The 17523-nt window shown below is 47.5% G+C and overlaps 1 protein-coding gene across 3 annotated transcripts in view; it reads right to left on the reverse strand.

Annotated features, from left to right (window-relative positions):
• The window catches only part of LOC105191963 (neurotrimin), a 172564-nt gene that overhangs the window by 36686 nt on the left and 118355 nt on the right, over positions 1-17523 (reverse strand). For all 3 annotated transcript variants that reach the window (XM_025297895.1, XM_025297896.1, XM_011155769.3), the window contains one exon: positions 14470-14677. In XM_025297895.1, the coding sequence (XP_025153680.1) occupies positions 14470-14677 (208 nt within the window). The remainder of the gene's footprint in view (positions 1-14469; positions 14678-17523) is intronic.

Consider the following 17523-nt stretch of genomic DNA (forward strand, 5'->3'; position numbering starts at 1 on the left):
ATTAAAATCCTAATATCGCGGTTTTCACAAGTGGCTTAATGTACCGTGCTGAATTGCGAGAGTGAGCGAGCCTGTGTGAGCGCGCTTGACCTGTTATCGCGCGACGCGTCTCTCTTAAATATGAAGACGTTGAATAAACGAAGCTTGAATGCATTCTGTCAGTTCGAGCGAGAGACACAGAACCTCTCTCTCTCTCTCTCTCTCTCTCTCTCTCTCTCTCTATAGGATTCCAAATTAACAAACTTCTATTTCCGTCGCAGTATATTCAACACCTGAAACATACAATTTACACACGTCAGTCCAGGACAATTTAATCAATGTGGAAACTGTTATTTTCTGCTCGTGACGACAGCCTCGTGGCAGAAATTATTTATCAGTCGATACACAAAAGGAGAAAGAGAACGACGGGGAGTTATCGTTCGCGGGATCGAGCGTTTCGTTGTATCGTGAAATTTTCAACGCTCGCTCGCGTCGAAGCGAGCGTCGAGACGCGGGAACAGAGGTATATCGACGGAACGTAGTAAAAAATTTGTCGATTGACCGTCAAGGTGGTAGGTGGTAGGTGGGTTTGAAGTGCTCTCAGTGTCGGCATTGCGGGACGAGACGTACCGTCTCTCACTGCAGCCGCGCTGCACGCTACAAACTACAAACCGCGAAGCTGCTGCGCCGGTAGTGCGAGAGACGAACGAAACGTTCCATTATGTATTTGTTGCTACCACTTCTCAGTGGCGTCGCGCAAGATAACGAGGAAGCGCCTTCTCTCCTTCCGTCTCTCTCCGTCCGTTTCCCGTTGCCTATCTATCTGCCTACGCCGCGACGAGATCCGGACAATTTTACTCCGCGAGAGAGATACTCGTCGTCGTCGTAGTCGTTGTCGTCACGGCCCGTTGCCATCTTGTTATCTGCCAGAGGCCACGCCGAAAAGGTAACGGCCGGGCGTCACTGTGGGACGGGAGGAGGAGGGGAGGGGGGGAGGCCGCGGTGGATAAAGAATGAAGATAAAAGTGTCCCCGGTATCGTTGCACGGACGGAAACGCCGGAAAGTTCGGCCGAGGCGCGCCGAGTTAGCCGGAACAATAGATCACTTTGCCAGGACACACGATCCGCAGGACAATCCAGGTCCCTAATCGAAATCAGTCGGCTCCTGGCGCTTCGTGACGGCGACGGCGGCGGCGGCGGCGGCGGCGGCGGCAGGATCGGCGGCGGTAGCAACGACAGCGGAAGGCAATGGCAGAGCGTCCGTGTGTCGTATGCACGTGTGTGTGTGTGCGTGTGTGTGTGTGTGTGTGTGTGCGTGTGTGACGAGGATTTATTTACTCGGTACATAAAACCGGCTCAAATGGCGCCAGCAGGTATCGCCGTATCAAATTGCTGGCGGCCATCAAAAAGGAATATTCCGGCCCTCCGTCGGCCGGTCTTATCGCGAGAGCCGATTTCGAAGCCCCGAGCGCTTTTGGACCCTGCCGCTCTGCTCCCGACATGGTTAAATCTAAGTTTACGGACGTTACACTTCACATTTGCGAACCGACGTCAAACGCCAAGTGCGAAAGCGCAGTGCTGTGGGTTATCTCGAGAGATGGTTATTGTCTACATTTAGCGAGGGAACTTTCTAATGCACGTCGGATTATAAAATACCTGCCAGACCTGTGCAGATCTGTGTTTCTCGATGTGTGCTTCTCAAATTGTCGACGAATCGACGTGCGCGGACAGCGAGGGAGATGTACCTACTCGTCGGCTACACTTGGGGAAGATGCGAAAATCCGCTCTTTTTTCCCGCCCCCCCCACCTCCTCGCTCGAGACGAACCAGTCGCGTCGGCGTTAAGCAGATGCGGAAGATCAGAGTTTCGTCGTAGTTAATAAGGACGCTGCATTCGCATGCAACTATCTCGCCCACATTGCTTTGAATTATGCATATAACGCTCATGTAAATACAAGCGCGAGCGAATGCGCGGTTTAAATTGATAGCACTTAAGCGCGCGCGCGCGCCAAGTGTTAAGTTCCTCGCGACTTTCGTACTCGTTCGTGTATTTCATCGTATCGCGGGACGCACGCGCTTCTTAATGCACACAACTCGTGGTGCTCGTTTTCGCAATTCCGCGCTCGCATTATCCCGCCGCTCGCGAAAGCCCGGCGGAGCTTGCATAATATAGAATAAAAACAGACGTCACGGTTGAAACGCCATTGTCGCGAAACCCTTTGAGACGTCAGACGACGTACGTTACGTTTCGTCCGCGCGCGCCTTTCGCGATTTATCGCGCGACGGAGCGGTCCGCGGGCAAAAAGTTCCGCGGCCGCTCGCGGTATTCATAAGCTTCGACCTCGCACGAACGGCGCACAAACGGGAGAGTGCTGCAATGACCACAGAGAATCGCGCGTTATTAATAAAATCCAGTAAAATTCGGGCTGGCGAAGTGTGAGGTACATATTTCGTTTCGCGCACGTCCAAATGACGGCGGCTCGTATTTCTGTCATAATAGGATGCGTTAACTAGTAAGTATTATGCGGTCCAAATTACTCTCTGCTTGCAACGCGAAAGAAAAGTATGATCTAACTTCGCCGTGTGGTTTATGTACTCGGGATGCTAATGGAAAACGCGTCGGAAAGAAGAGAAACACGAGAGAGAGAGAGAGAGAGAGAGAGAGAGAGAGAAGGGGAGGGAGGGAGGGAGGGAGGAGGGAAGGGAGAAAAAGAAAAGGTACCGCGGTGCTCTGAATCCGAAATACCACTTTGCATAGTTACGTGCTTTCGGGACCATCACGCTAAAACTAATATTTAACCAGTTTTAATTCGTTTCGTAAATTTTTCTCGATTTCCCTCGATTTGCCGTGTCGTAACCACGATACTATCATCGCGCGCACGCGCTTGAAAATATTCCCGAGAGAGAGAGAGAGAGAGAGAGAGAGAGAGGGGGGGGAATAAGAAAGAAAAAATTCACGTCCCGTAGCCGCGCGTGTCCCGAGACGTTATCCGACAGAGCGCAGCTCCGATTTTACTCCGACGGTCATTCTCTGCGAGAGAAGCGCGTAATGCAAACGATTAGCGTTGCGTTCTGCGTCGTTTGCCTAACATCGCGGGGCTCGGAGAGAACTCGGCACCGCGAACCGCGTAGAATATTCGAGCGCGAGCCGGAGGGGGAGGGGGGAGGGCGCGGGGGAGGAAAGAGCGGTCACTGTGGAGTCGTCACCGTCGTGGGGAAACCACCGCTATTACCGCGCTTCTAATATCGCGAGATGTACTCCAATCCTCGCCGACAGCGAAGCGGGCCGGTGAGAGAGCGCCTGCGATCCGCGGCGTGCTTGCAACGTAATCGACGTCGGGGGACTGCGAATTGGCCGTTTGAAAGGTGCAAATATCGCGCGTCGTAAATCCGCCGTAAAGTCTGTATACTTGGGGCCGGCCTCTCCGCGCAATGAGAGGCAGGCAGGCAGGCAGGCAGGAAGGAAAGAAGGGGAGAGGGAGGGCTACCACCCACGGTGGGCTCACCGCAAAGTAACGATCTTATTCCTCGTTTATTTCGCGAGCGCACATATAGAGTCTATCGGAAGACGCCTCCCCGTGCGCCAGGAGCTTCCATTCAATTCCCTCCGCGCGGAATCGGGCTCGGGCCCGAATCCCCGCGGACGTTCATCTCGCGATTGCGTTATTACTACGAATCGCGAGATTGTTTGTTCGAGTTTTCGGGAGACGCTAATCAACCTCTTATTCTCGTTTCCGGCAGCCATTTCCCCGCAGAGTTCAACGCACCTCCCAGCGTGAATTTTTCCAATCCAGCCGCGATGAGTCGGCAAATGATCGCGCGCCCCGCTGATCTCTCGCGGTATTCCTCGCCCTTGCGGACATAAATTATTTATGGGAGACGATAAAATCATACGTTTCGAGCAGCGGTTATGGCCCGATATCGGGAGTTGAAATTGGCCGGGCGACGCGCGGGCGAGATGAAAATACATCGCACGGCCGCCGTTTCACTACGTCTCGAAATATCGATATAATTAATGAAAATTTCACATGAGCGTGGGACCACCATAGAGGTCTCTGGTTATCACAATGAGGACGATCGCGCGCGCGCGCACACTATGCCGATTGCGTATTTGTAATATTAAATATTACATGCGCGATACATCTCTCGCGGACGTGTGATATTCGCGAAGAGGCAGCGCGCCGGCGCATGTGCGGGAACTCTACAGCTCTCGGCCGTTGCCGTTCCGCTTTGTGCTTTGCCCGCGCGGATAAAGATACCGGATAAAGGCATCGGGGAAACGGAAATGGACTTGCAAAGCGTGCCGCGAAAAGTTGCAAACTTGCGCGCTGGCGAAGTAGGCTACGCCGCGGCCGAATTTAGAAGTATATCCTTTCACGTTTATACGACGTGAAAGACTTAAAAAAGCACGCACGAGCGCTCCGAAAATTGCGATCCGTATCCGGCCCTTGAAAAGCCCCGGCGTCGCATACATAACATGCGCGAACGCGCGCGCTCATACATTGTAGACCACCGCGTAACCACGCCGCGTACACACGCTTGAATTTCTTCGGGAGTCAAGTAACCCGGGATCCGGTCTAACACGGAGTGTTAAGCTTTATTCAAATTCCGCTCAATTTCCCGCCGGCTCGTTGAGAGAAATCCCGAATTGAGAGATGATTCTTAAGAGGTCCCCAAAATCGATCCTCCCAAAGTAGGGTTCCAGGACCATCTCGAGTGCTCGGTGCAACTTTGTGTACAGGGTGTAACAGCAACATACAGGTCAGTGTGACAGGTTGCTTGCCCCTATTCGGATGATAACGCAAAGGTTGCCGAAATAGTCACTCGTTGACTTTATTGATAGTGACATTTGCACAGTGTTCCCAGTTATGACAAATGCAACTAACTTTGCAGCGTGATCGTTGTGACAGTTTATTGACCGTTTACCGAGCTCGACGGGAGTCGAGCCTCATTAGAATTAAGAAAGATGTTTGAAAGATGAAACTGAGAAATAAATATTACGGAATAAAGTAGAGTAGAGATAAACAAGAGTAATACTTGAAGAGATAAGTAATACAACATATTTCCTGGTTTTGCATAATTTCTTAATTGTTTCCTCACGTTGAAAAGTTCGATAGAAATTGATAGAATTAGAAAGATATAAAAATATTTAAAGGTCTTTACATACTGTATTTCATTTATGTTTCTATAAAAGATCGCTTCTGCAAAAATATGAACGGACTAGGAACGCAGTATAAATGTTGGTTGCAATTTAATCGACCGCAACTATCAAGCGACATATTGTCGGTACATTATAGTCTTGTATCTTGGCATCGAAAATAGGACCTTTTATAGTCTATAGGGCCATTACAGTCTTGTATCTTTTATCAAAAAGGGCCTGTTTATCGAGAATTTTTGCAGCTTAATAGTTGCGGTCGATTAAATTGCAACCAATATGTATATCGCGTTTGTAGTCTATTCATACCTTTGCAGAAGCGATTTTTTGTAGAAACATGGATAAAATACAATATATAAGACTTTCAAATATTTCTGTATCGTTCTTCCTAATCTCCAATTTCGATCAAACTTGCCGATGTGAGAAAACAATTAAGAAATTATGCGAAACCAGAAAATATGTTATTTATCTCTTTATTTATCTCTTTAAATATTACTCTTATTTATTCTGCTTTATTCCGTAATATTTATTTCTCAGTTTCAGTTTTTAAACATCTTTTCTAATTCAACGAGGCTCGACTCCCGTCGGTAAATGTTTGATAAACTGTCATTACGAACACGGTGCAAAGTTAGTTGCATCTGTCACAACTGGGAACTCGCCAATCAGCATCATTATCAACAAAGTCAACGAGTGACTTTTTCGGAAACCTCTGCATTATCATCCGAGTAGGGGCAAGCAACCCGTCATACTGACCTGTATGACATCACGGTCGCCGATCGTCGAAAGTTCGCGTGCTTTTCGCGACAACCTGCCCGTCTCGAAGGCGAACGCGAGCAGCCGATTGCGCCGCGGCTGCTGTGAGCAAGTTTCTTCTTTTCAAATAATCACGATGCACGGTCGATCTCGGGAATGGCTCGTGACGTGTAAAAGCTCAATGGCACTTCGCGTCGCACTGTTAATGCGGGACAGCTGAATTATAGGGGCCAGTTAGTCGGCTCAATTAAACCAAAACTGGCACGCATTTGGTCCTGGCTTCTCACGAGCTGTCAAGATCCCTCCGGATATCATGCATTATGTCTATATATCGGCGGCCGACGTCAACGTGACGTAGACGTCCTGACAATGACTGTACCGGATGCGAGCCGATAGCGACGTGACATCCTGCCATTCCGCTCGGAGCGGCCGCTCGGAGCAGTAAGGATTATTCCGTGGGAGACGATCTCCTCCGGCGACGCGCGCCCGCGCGTCTGAGCAAACTGCTTTAATTGGACGATCACCGAACGGAGAGAGAGAGAGAGAGAGAGAGAGAGAGAATCGGTTGACACATAAAAGAAACATGCCAAGCAAGCCTTCACTTATGTACAGGCCGAACGGGTTCTCTCGCCTGGCCTGGCGGCTCCGCCGGGACGGAATGCGCGCGTTTGGTGATTTACGAGCGCCGTCGTCGTCTGACGCTCGTGACGCGAGTACGTCGAACAGGAGGGGAGGGGGAGAGGGAGGGAGGGGGAGAGAGAGAGAGAGAGAGAGAGGGAGAAAAGCGATCGATTCCTCCTGCTGAGTCTCGACGGTATTTGCGAATTACTCATTCGAGCCTGTGCGCTCTATTGTACTCGACGCGCGGAAGCGCGCCTAATGGAAGTGACAATAATATGCAACTTTTAATAAGCGTTTCGTTCGATTTTCTGTAATAGTGCCCCCACGCGGCTCGCAGACACACACACACACACACACACACCAACCGACTCACCGATCGAACGCTGTTGTTTACGTTGTCGGGCTAATTATCTGAACTCTTGGCAACTGCATTAAGATGGAAAGGATCCGGGAGTCCTCTATCCCTTTCTCCCCCTCTCGTTCTTCTTTCCATCGCTCGTTTCTCCGCTCGTCGCTCCGCGAATTACACGGGAAGTCGAAATTTCATTAAAACACAAGCAATGCGCACCGTCTCTTATGGGATATAATAGGATGCCGTTAACAGAGATCAAGAGTGTACTCGCGCGACGAGTGAGAATCTCTCGATCTGTTTTCTTCCCGATCCACGCCCCGATAGCGGCCCTTTCCCCTCCTCATCTATCGTAATTAGCTATGGAACTCGATAGCATCCTCGATGGGATGCGAAACTGCTCGCATTCCGCGAGCGAATTTAAGCACTCGATAAAACAGCGATCGATAGCGTCGCGATACACAACTCGTCGCTCGCCATCTCCGTCTGTCTGTGCTGTTTGAGAAGTTTTCGAGCGTGAAGTCAACGGTCGTTTATCGGCGTTATCGATGATTCGCCGCGGTCGCTCGTCGCGTAATTGCGAAATGCGCCGGACTCTGACAAATTTCTCACTGAGAGAGCCGCGAGCGAGTCGTTATCGTTTCGGCACGTTATCGCGATAATTGCCGGCTCGTCGACAAAGATCAGGCATCGGCACTAAAATGAGCATAAAACCACGCGAAAGGTCTTTCGCGTCCGCTTAATTTGCAAGGCATTAACCTTATTATTGTGGCGGTAATACGGCTACGAGTTTGCCGGGAACAACGTGCGCATGTGAGAGGGGGGGCCTGCACGCGAGCAATCTTTACAGCCCTTCTCGGAAATGAAAAGTCGTGTGGCCTCTCACGAGCGCACGACACTCGTTCTTCATTTTTTCTCCTCCTTCATGAACCGGTGCTCCTCCTTCCCCTCTTTTCTCCCCCACCCTTCCTCCCTCTCTCTCTCTCTCTCTCTCTCTCTCTCTCTCTCTCTCTCTCTCTCTCTCTCTCTCTCTCTCTCTTCCGCCACTCAACACGCTTGCTCTTTTTCAGAATTCCCGTACACCCTACATACTGCGTGTTAAGCGCAATTTTTACGGCAATAGATGGCAGAAACTGTTTCATTCGTAACCGTCTAACGTAACGTGACTTTTCACAAGAACCCTCTCATCGTTGACGTTTCTCATTCGATTGTTTACCGTTTTGTCGGGGAATGTGAGCTTCGAGCGAAATATCGCGCAGCGATTTTATATATATGTACCGTTTGTGTGTTTGTGTGTGAGGTGCTCCAAGATATTTTATTTTTAAAATGTTTGTGAATCGAGCGTCATCGATGTTTCAGAGACGGAAACTATTTACCGCCGCCATCAATACTGGTAAAACAATAATAACGTCTCGACGGAAGATGACATGACGTAAATTCGATATCCTGAGAAAGATTTTGTTCACGACATTACAGACAGAGATTTGTCCGCGAGTTGCCGGATTACTCCGCGCGGCGCACAATACCGTGCACGTCGGTGAATGTCTGGGATACGCATGTGTCGTGTACGCGTACACATGCACGCGGGCATTAATGAGAATCCGATAATTGAGCTCCGAAAACATCCTCCGAGGGGCCGCATTATCGACGTCCGCGAAAGTTCAATCAGGCCCGACTAGGATCTCCTTAACCAATTCATAGCCGGGATTGGCGAATTCGTTTTCGCGTCACGTAATTTCGCTTCTTCTTAACGTCACTGCATCGTCGTCAACGACATGTTACGAGACCAAAATATTTCAGAGCGTGCAAAAGATACACGGAAATATCACGTTCGCTTGAATATATTATCTTCCCTTGCTTCAAAACATACAAATAATTTACGGTGCAGCGCTTTTACCCGTAAGTAACGCTTTGGTTATTTTTTCACCTCGATCGATAGTAAAAATATTGATCCTATTGTCACGATAGAAAAGATGGGAGAGAAAAGAAACAATTTTAACGAGAGAGAACTGTCGCACAAAGGATATTCCGAATTAATCGCGAGACCGTCTCGCCAGTCGGACTGGCAATAAGATGAACGCGCACGCGAAAAGGCTTGTTGAAAAAGTTGCTTTTTATTCCTACGGTAATTCCTTCGCGAGTTTCGGTCTTTCGAACATCGCGACTGGATCAGCGATGGCGTAGTACGGAGAGGTCAATGGCCGCGCCTCGTGGCTCCTGAGAGCACATGGCCGGCGGTCAGTCGTGAAAGTGGGGATGCGTCCGGGTCCGCATCGTAAGCACTAACGCGTAAGCACGTACTCCAACGCATTGTTTACTGATTCAGCTGCTGGTGTCCATTTAAGTCCTCTAGCGACACCGAAGCGATCGCGAGCGCGGCTCGATCCGACGCTCGACCGCTCCGTTTCTAGACGTCGCAGTGACGTGAAACAAAACCTGTTGCGAAGGTTAAGAATGTCGCGCTTGTCATGCGTGTGGAATCGTTCCTCTTGAGAGTGGCGACCAATTGGTAAAGTGAAATTATTTCGATAGGTAATATCAATTGTTTTCCAGTTGAAGCGGAAACTATTGGGTTGTTCGGAAAGTAATTTCGGTTTCTTCAAGTAGATGGTGCGCTGCTAGTCGCCTTTTTTTAGCAATTAACTTCGTTCTAAATAAGAAGATCATTTTACGTTTTCGCAACGTATATTTCAAGCTTCATTTGAGGAAAAGTTCTTTTTTGGAATCTATCAAGTTGTTTTTGTTTAGCTCCGCATTAAAAATGGAAAACCAACGTGAGCATTTTCGCCACATTTTGGTTTTTTATTGCCATAAAGGCAAAACTACAGCGCAAGCAAGAAAGAATTGTGTGTACCGTGTATGGAGAGGATGTGTTGACTGAAAGCTAGTGTCAGAATTGATTTTCGAGATTTTCTGTTCTGGCAATTTCGACCTCAAAGATGCATCACGTTAAATGGAAGGCCAGTTGAGGCTGATGAGGACCAAATAAAAACGTATTTTTGCCTTTATCGCAAAAAAAGAAGAAGCAAAATGTGAAGCGAGAATGCTCACGTTGATTTTCCATTTTTAATGCGGAGCTAAACAAAAACAACTTGATAGATTCCAAAACAACTTTTTTCCAAATGAAGCTTGAAATGTGCGTTGCAAAAATGTAAAATGATTTTCTTGTTTATATTGAAGTTAATTGCTTAAAAAGGCAATTAGCACCATCTATTGGTGGGCGCAAATTGTTTAACAGCACGAGAGATTGCTGAGAGATTGAATTTATCGAATTCGATCGAACATGAGCATTTGAAACAACTTGGTTTCGTTCCAAAGCTCGATACTTGGGTTCTACATGTTCTCAAAGAAAAAGATTTGATTCGTCGCATTATCATCTACGATTTGCTATTGAAACGCGAGGTAAACGATCCGCTTCTGAAGCGACTCATAACTGGAGATGAAGAATGGATTGTGTTGAACAATATTAAACGCTAAAGATAATGGAGGAGACATGATGAACCAGCTCAAAGCACATCGAAAGCTGATATCCATCAAAAGAAGGTGATGTTCTCTGTTTGGTGGGATTGAAAAGGAATGGTTTCTTTTTGAGCTGCTATCAAAAAACCAAACAATTCCAGTGTGTATTGTCATCAATTGAACAAATTGAATGATTCCATCGAGCAGAGGAAACCAGAACTGACGAACAATGCGATTGATTCAAATGTGTATTATCATCAATTGAACAAATTGAATGATTCCATCAAGCAGAGGAGACCGGAATTGACGAACAAAACGATTGATTCAAATGTGTATTATCATCAATTGAACAAATTGAATGATTCTATCAAGCAGAAGAGACCAGAATTGGCGAACAGAAGGGTGTTGTGTTTCATCATGACAACACCAGATCCCACACAAGTTATTAGCGCTTGGATGGGATTTGCTACCACAAGCACTATATTCATCTGATCTGGCCACCATCCGACTATCACTTGCTTCGGTCACTGCAAAATTCTTTGGATGGTAAAAATTGCGATTCAAGGGTGAAGGTGTCGAGAAGCACTTAATTTAATTTTTTTGGCAATAAGAACCAGAAACAAAGATGGCAAAAGGTATTAAAACAATATAGTCTCAATACTTGAGTGAAATTTTTCTTTCTATTAAAAATATCGTCTCTAATTTTCATGCAAAAACCGAAATTACTTTCCGAACAATCCAATAATCTGTTACGAGAACCGAGCAAGCGGCTTACACACTCGTAACATTCTAGCCCGCGATTGTTCTGATTTTATAATAAACGTAAAATACCAAAAGCTAAATAATATAGACATTCTGTTGGATTTTCGGATCCACAATAATTCATCTAATTTATAATTTAACTGTTTTCGCGTAAAATTGTATGGAAAAGATAAAATATCCAAATATCACACGGACACGGATGTGTGTAACTGCGTAAATTATTTAATTATTTAATTTTTAAGTTTGCAATTGCTGGAACGTATATTATTAATATTAAAAAAGTGTATGGAATTATTATTATTATTATTATAAATAAACGCTGTGCGTTTTAATTTAAATAAGAGGTGCAACAACTTATTTTGCTACCTCGAGGCTAAAGCTCCTAATTATACAGAGAGAATCATTTGCACCGAAAATCAGTTTCCTCCCGTGAAGCGCTGTCAGCCACTCTCTTTCCCACACGCGAGAAGATTTCTCAAGTGTATTTGAGGTTTCCTCTTCAAGCTGACCTGAATATGATTAATGAATATGTACTTCTCTCAAATCTCTCTGATACACGCGTATACTAGAAGACCATACTGTTAATTTTGTAGAGAATTACAATATTATAAGAACACGTACATCGGATATCGGTTTCGCTCGTGTGACTTACAATACGTGTGAATGAAATTCGCGCTTGTATATAGATCACACGAGCGCGAGGATGAAATAAAGATCACCTGGAGACGTCGCGGGGACGCTTCGCGCGAGCTCGATGCTTCTTCCTTAGACCATTCGTTCCGTATGCCCTGCTGAACACAGCGCGCTATTTACAACCAGAAGCGCTCCTCGCTCGCATAAAGGCGAATTCCCGAAGGGTTCGCCACGATCTACCCGTTGGCAACCATAGCAAGCCAGCTTCCTTTTCTCCGGAGCGGCCTACCTACACGGGCGAGAAGATTTCTTAAGCGACGACCGCGACGACGTAGCACTCCCACGAGCTGCGCGAACGCCGTTAAAATAGAAAGCGCGCGGCGACGGTGACGCTCGCTGGAGAAAGCGAGAAAGAGAGAGAGAGAGAGAGAGGGAGGAGTGGGGGGGGGGCAGAGACTAGTCCGAGGTAGGAGGAGACCATGAGGGGTTGCGAAATGATCTCACGAGGGAGACGAAGTTCCGTAAGTAGCCGGCTGCTCTATACGCGCCGTGGAAGGCGCAGAAGGCGCGGAAGACGCTCTGTCGCTCTGAAGCTACGAAAGAAGGTCAGGTCAGATCGTCCTGGCGTGCGCGAGGACGCTCGGCGGCGCCGGCTCGAGCGGCGGCAGTAGTAGCAGCAGTAGCAGAGCCAGACGCGCGGGATTAGATTGCTACAGATGGGATGCGAGGGCCTGGCCGTATCTCGAGAATGCCAATTTGATTTCGGTACGGACGGCGGAAGAGCGAGCCGGAAGACCGTAAAGTATACAACAAACGCGGCGGAACGAACCTTACGTCGCGATCAGCAACCGGCGGCCAGTCGGGCCGCGCCGCGCCCGGACCGGGAGCTGAGGAGTGGCTCCTTCGAGAGGGCATGCGGAAAAAGCTTGCATTCTAAAATCCGGCTGCACGACGCCGGATCCACGGCGTAATATCGGGCGATACGCTTCGCATAAATCCCTGTAATTGCGAGCGACGATCGACTCGCTCGTTGCTCGCAAAAGCCGCTCGCAAGCCTCGCAAGCCGAGTCTCTCACGCCGCGGTATTGTTGCTGCGGCGTTTAATTAATCGTTATCGTGACAGCGAACGGACGCGCAAACGCACGAATATCCTGCGGGGCGGACGCCGTATCAAGAGGCCATTAAAGAAAGTACAACTCGCACGAGAGAATCTCCGAGGGAGAACTTCGTTCTCCCCCGACGTCGGCGACTTTGAAGCACAACGGAAAGATTCGAGAAATAACGAGTTTTGAATCGTCCGCATCGCTGATAAGAGAATCTCTCTTGAGGGAAGAGCACGGATACTTCTTATATTTCACTTCGGTAACTACGACGTGCATTGCTATAATACTTGATGATACGGTACGAATGTTTCCTTTCGCATTGCGAAACGCAAAGCTAATATTGCTCTCTTTCGGTCTTTCTCTCTCTCTCTCTCTCTCTCTCTCTCTCTCTCTCTCTCTCTCTCTCTCTTTTTTTCCGACAGCACGTCAAGAGGATCCGCGGTTTGATGAAAATTTCGAGAAATCGCGTCTCGATCAATTTCGCCCGTAAAAATCTCCAATGTAAGACACATACACCGCTGCTTCACTCAATATCATACTAACGGAAGCCACGCTGTTTAATGCACACACCCGGGCTCAGACTTGCATGCATCCTACACGATCGTGCATCTACGCAACCGCAATCGCATATCTCCGACGCATCATCCTATTTCCGTACAATTACGAGTAACATTATCTATGGAAATTGCCACTTTACCCAGACACGGTGGGTGCGCGAGGATTAAACCGGGTGTATTCAAACCTTAACACGGACTTTAGTATAAATAGCGAGGGCTTTGGCGATAGCAGATTTCATCATTAGCGTGGAAGGACATAACGAGACGGCTGGGAAAGTTCTGCTCGTGAAGAAAAAAAAAGAGAAAAAGAGAGGAGAGGCAACTGAATGAGAGAGCGAGCGGTTAGAAGGTTTAAGAGAGGAAAGAGACAGAGAGAAAGAGAGAGAGAGAGAGAGAGAGAGAGAGAGAGAGAGAGAGAGAGAGAGAGAGAGCACAGATTATGACACAGCTCGAAACGAGGAAGAAGAGGGAGGTGGAGGATGAAAGTCGCGTAGAGCCCGAAACGTCTCTTTAACGATGGAACCGATGAAAGCGCTCCTATTAGCGTTCTATATAATCTACTCGCGAGTGCATTCGAGCAGCGATATACGATCGAAGCTTTGCAGTTGGCGAGTGCTCGCCTAGTCTTCGAACTGCGGCAAGAGCCACTTTGTAAGTTGCAGACCCGCGCAGCTAAGACCCGCGGACTAACCCGCGTCGGTCGAAAGTTCGCGTCGGTTTGGCGGATTTGTGATTCCGCCGGTCTACCTTCCCGACGGGAATCGCGCGCGCGTTATTCCCGCATATTGGACGGTAATATCGCCGTGCGTTCGACGGCACGCCGCGGTATTAGCTTCTTGTAGCACTAATTGAATATCTGGTAGCCGCCCCTGGTGGATGCAAGCGGGTGTAACAGCGAGGCGCAGAGCGCGCTGAGCGCTGAGCGGGAGCTAATACCGAATGGAAATCGAGGCAACTTTATTTCAAGTTCGCCATTCCGCACGCGTTACGCGCGTTACACGCTCCCTCGTCGGCCGACGAGAACGAGGAATGCACAGAAATGATCGGAACAAGCCGCAGCGAGCCATTAGCGAGAAACGCTGGACGAAGCCTTACTCACCGACTACCTCGAGATAACCGATCTGGCTTTTCATGGGGTCCGTGTTTATCTGACACATGTACCAGCCCCGATCGGCCTGCCGCACCTCCCGTATGTGAAGAAACCACGTCCGATGGTCGCTGTGGGATACCGCGATCCTGTGATTCTTCGTGATCACGTGGCTCGCTATCGTCAAAATCGTCTGCGTGTCGACGCGCAACCAGGCCACCTGTAAATCAACAAAACAAAGACAAGCGTCATTATCGGTGTTGCTTGCAACACGTTAACGACACCGAGGCTGCGGAAATGAGATCGACGCTGAGAGAGAGAGAGAGAGAGAGAGAGAGAGAGAGAGCATCTCGATCGAGACAAGATCGAGACGCGGATCTCTCCTCGAACTGAGCGATTGTCCGACTTTACTGACACACCGCGACTGTTGTTTAAAATCGCGACTGCAAAGCTGAGCTCAATCATCCGCGTCAAGCGTCGTTGTTACGTACAAGTGGATTTCTCTCTATGAAAGTTTCCGCTCTATCTGCCGAGGGTAAATTCGCGACACAAATGTGTCAATCACGCTCGCTCGCGGCTCGTGTTCGCCTTTTAACGAGTTTCTTGTTCTCCGTCGTTTTCACGGTGTCCGAACGCTATTTCCATTTCAATACGATCGCTATTGGATTATTTATTCGCGTTCGGATACTAGAGAAAAATCTCTGGCTCTCCGTCACTCCCCCGTGGAATTGGCCGGACTGAATTTCACATGAATCTAATTGACGAAGCCTGATTTGTTCAAAGAGCACGACTCGTTGAATTGAAATATGTACGTAATATATCGAGTTGGTTCGGAAAGTAATTTCAGTTTTTTGCATGAAAATTAAAGACGATCTTTTTAATAGAAAGAAGAGTTTTATTCTGGTATTAAGTATACTGACCCCATTTTGTTCCAACACCTTAAGCCATCTTTGAGGTAATAACATGATTCCACGCTCGTAGAGCTTCTGGTTCTTATTGGCAAAAAATGTAATTAACTTTTTTTTTTGATACTTTTATTTGATTCGAAATTTTTACCATCCAAAGAATTTTGCAGTGACCGAAACAAGTGATAATCGGATAGTGTCAGATCAAGCGAATATGGTGGATGCGGTAGCAAATCCCATCCAAGCGCTAACAGCTTCTGGCAAGTCATTAAATTCGCGTGAGGTTTGGCGTTGTCATGATGAAACACAACACCTTTGTTCGCCAATTCTGTTCTCTTCTGCTTCATGTAATCATTCAATTTGTCCAATTGATGACAATACACATTCGAATCAATCGTTTGGTTGTTTGGTAGCAGTTCAAAAAGAAACCATTTCCAATCCCACCAAACAGAGAACATCACCTTCTTTTGATGGATATCAGCTTTCGTGCTTCGAGTTGATTCATCACGTCTGCTCCACGATCTTTTGCGTTTAATATTGTTGCACGCAATCCATTTTTCATCTCCACTTATGAGTCGTTTCAGAAATGGATCGTTTTTTTCGCGTTTCAACAGCAAATCGCAGATGGTAATGCGACGAATCAAATCTCTTTCTTTGAGAACGTGTGGAACACAAATATCGAGCTTTATTTGGTACCAAATGGAACCAAGTTGTATCAAATTCTCATGCACCGTCGAATTCGATAAATGCAATCTCTCGCCAATTTCTCGTGTTAAATGACGATTTGCGTTCACCAACGTCTTCATTTGGTCTTCATCAGCTTCAACTTTCAGAACGTGATGCATCTTTGAGGTCGAAATTCCCAGAATAAAATCTCGGAAACCAATTCTGATATTGGCGTTCAGTCAACACATCCTCTCCACACCACGGCGCGCAATTTTTTTTTTGTTCGCGCTGTCCTTTTGCCTTTACGGCAATAAAAAAGCAAAATGTGACGAAAATGCTCACGTTGGATTTCCATTTTTGATGCGACGCCAAACAAAAACAACTTTTTCTCAAATGGGGCTTGAATTGTGCGTTGTAAAAATGTAAAATAATTTTCTGGTTTAGAATGAGGTTAATTGCTTAAAAAGGCAACTAACATAATTTATTTGAAGAAATCGAAATTACTTTCCGAACAGCCCAATATGTTCGTGCGTGCTATATGGCGATTAAAAGAGAAAAATGGTGTAGTGTGTATATTTCGTGCAATGATGCAAGCTGTTAATCGCTGAGTTAATAATAAATATTGGAGAGAGAGACGCGCATTCTCGTTAAGGGAAAGAAAAACTGCCTCCTTTCTGTGAGACGTGCGGTCGAGACCCACATCCTCGCTTTAATTCATAAGTCTCCAGCCGACTTTTGTATTCCAGCTCAACGGACCAGCGATTCTTTTCCTGCCGTCTACCTTTCTCCAGCGTTCGCCTTCGGATTATTCCCCCTCGGTTTCCGGTCCGTCCATATCAATTATAATTTTTCACGGCGCGGTCGCTTCGTCGGAGAAATAAAACGCCGCGGGATCATCCGGACGGCGAACACGGCCCGTTCCGTTATTATATTATTCCAACAGTTTAACCGTTCTTTTATCCGCGAGTTATTCGCGCCGCGTACCGTATAACGAAGTTTCGCAGATAACTGCCGCTGTTTTGTTGCACATTATTCGCGCCCGCTAGTCGATGGAATAATTTTTAGTAATTTGTGGCTGGGTGTGTATGCATGTAAATATCGAACACCGCGGCACGAAATAAACTATTGCGATTTATGGCCTCGAGGACTTACGTTGCGTATAAGACACAAAGTTGCGCGGGGCGGATTACAGCGAACGAGTGACCTGAACTTTCGCGCGAAGAGGACGCGCAATTTACCGGATATATCCTCGCCTGGTCATCGACCAAACACGACATGTGTCGTTAGATTCGTTTTATGAAACGCCTCGAGCGTCGATCGGCGAATTAGTCGAAAAAGCCGTGCTTTTGCGTCGCGCTTTTTATTTTCACGCTAGCCACCCCTGCGATGTCTGATCGCAGGAAAGCAAGAAAAGAGAGAGAGAGAGAGGGAGAGAGAGAGAGAGAGAAAGAGGGGAGGATAACGGGAGAGACGGAGGGAGAGACGAGCGTTATTG

The sequence above is a fragment of the Harpegnathos saltator genome, unplaced genomic scaffold, assembly GCF_003227715.2.
Source record: "Harpegnathos saltator strain DR-91 unplaced genomic scaffold, Hsal_v8.6 scaffold192, whole genome shotgun sequence".
Taxonomy (NCBI): Eukaryota; Metazoa; Arthropoda; class Insecta; order Hymenoptera; family Formicidae; genus Harpegnathos; species Harpegnathos saltator.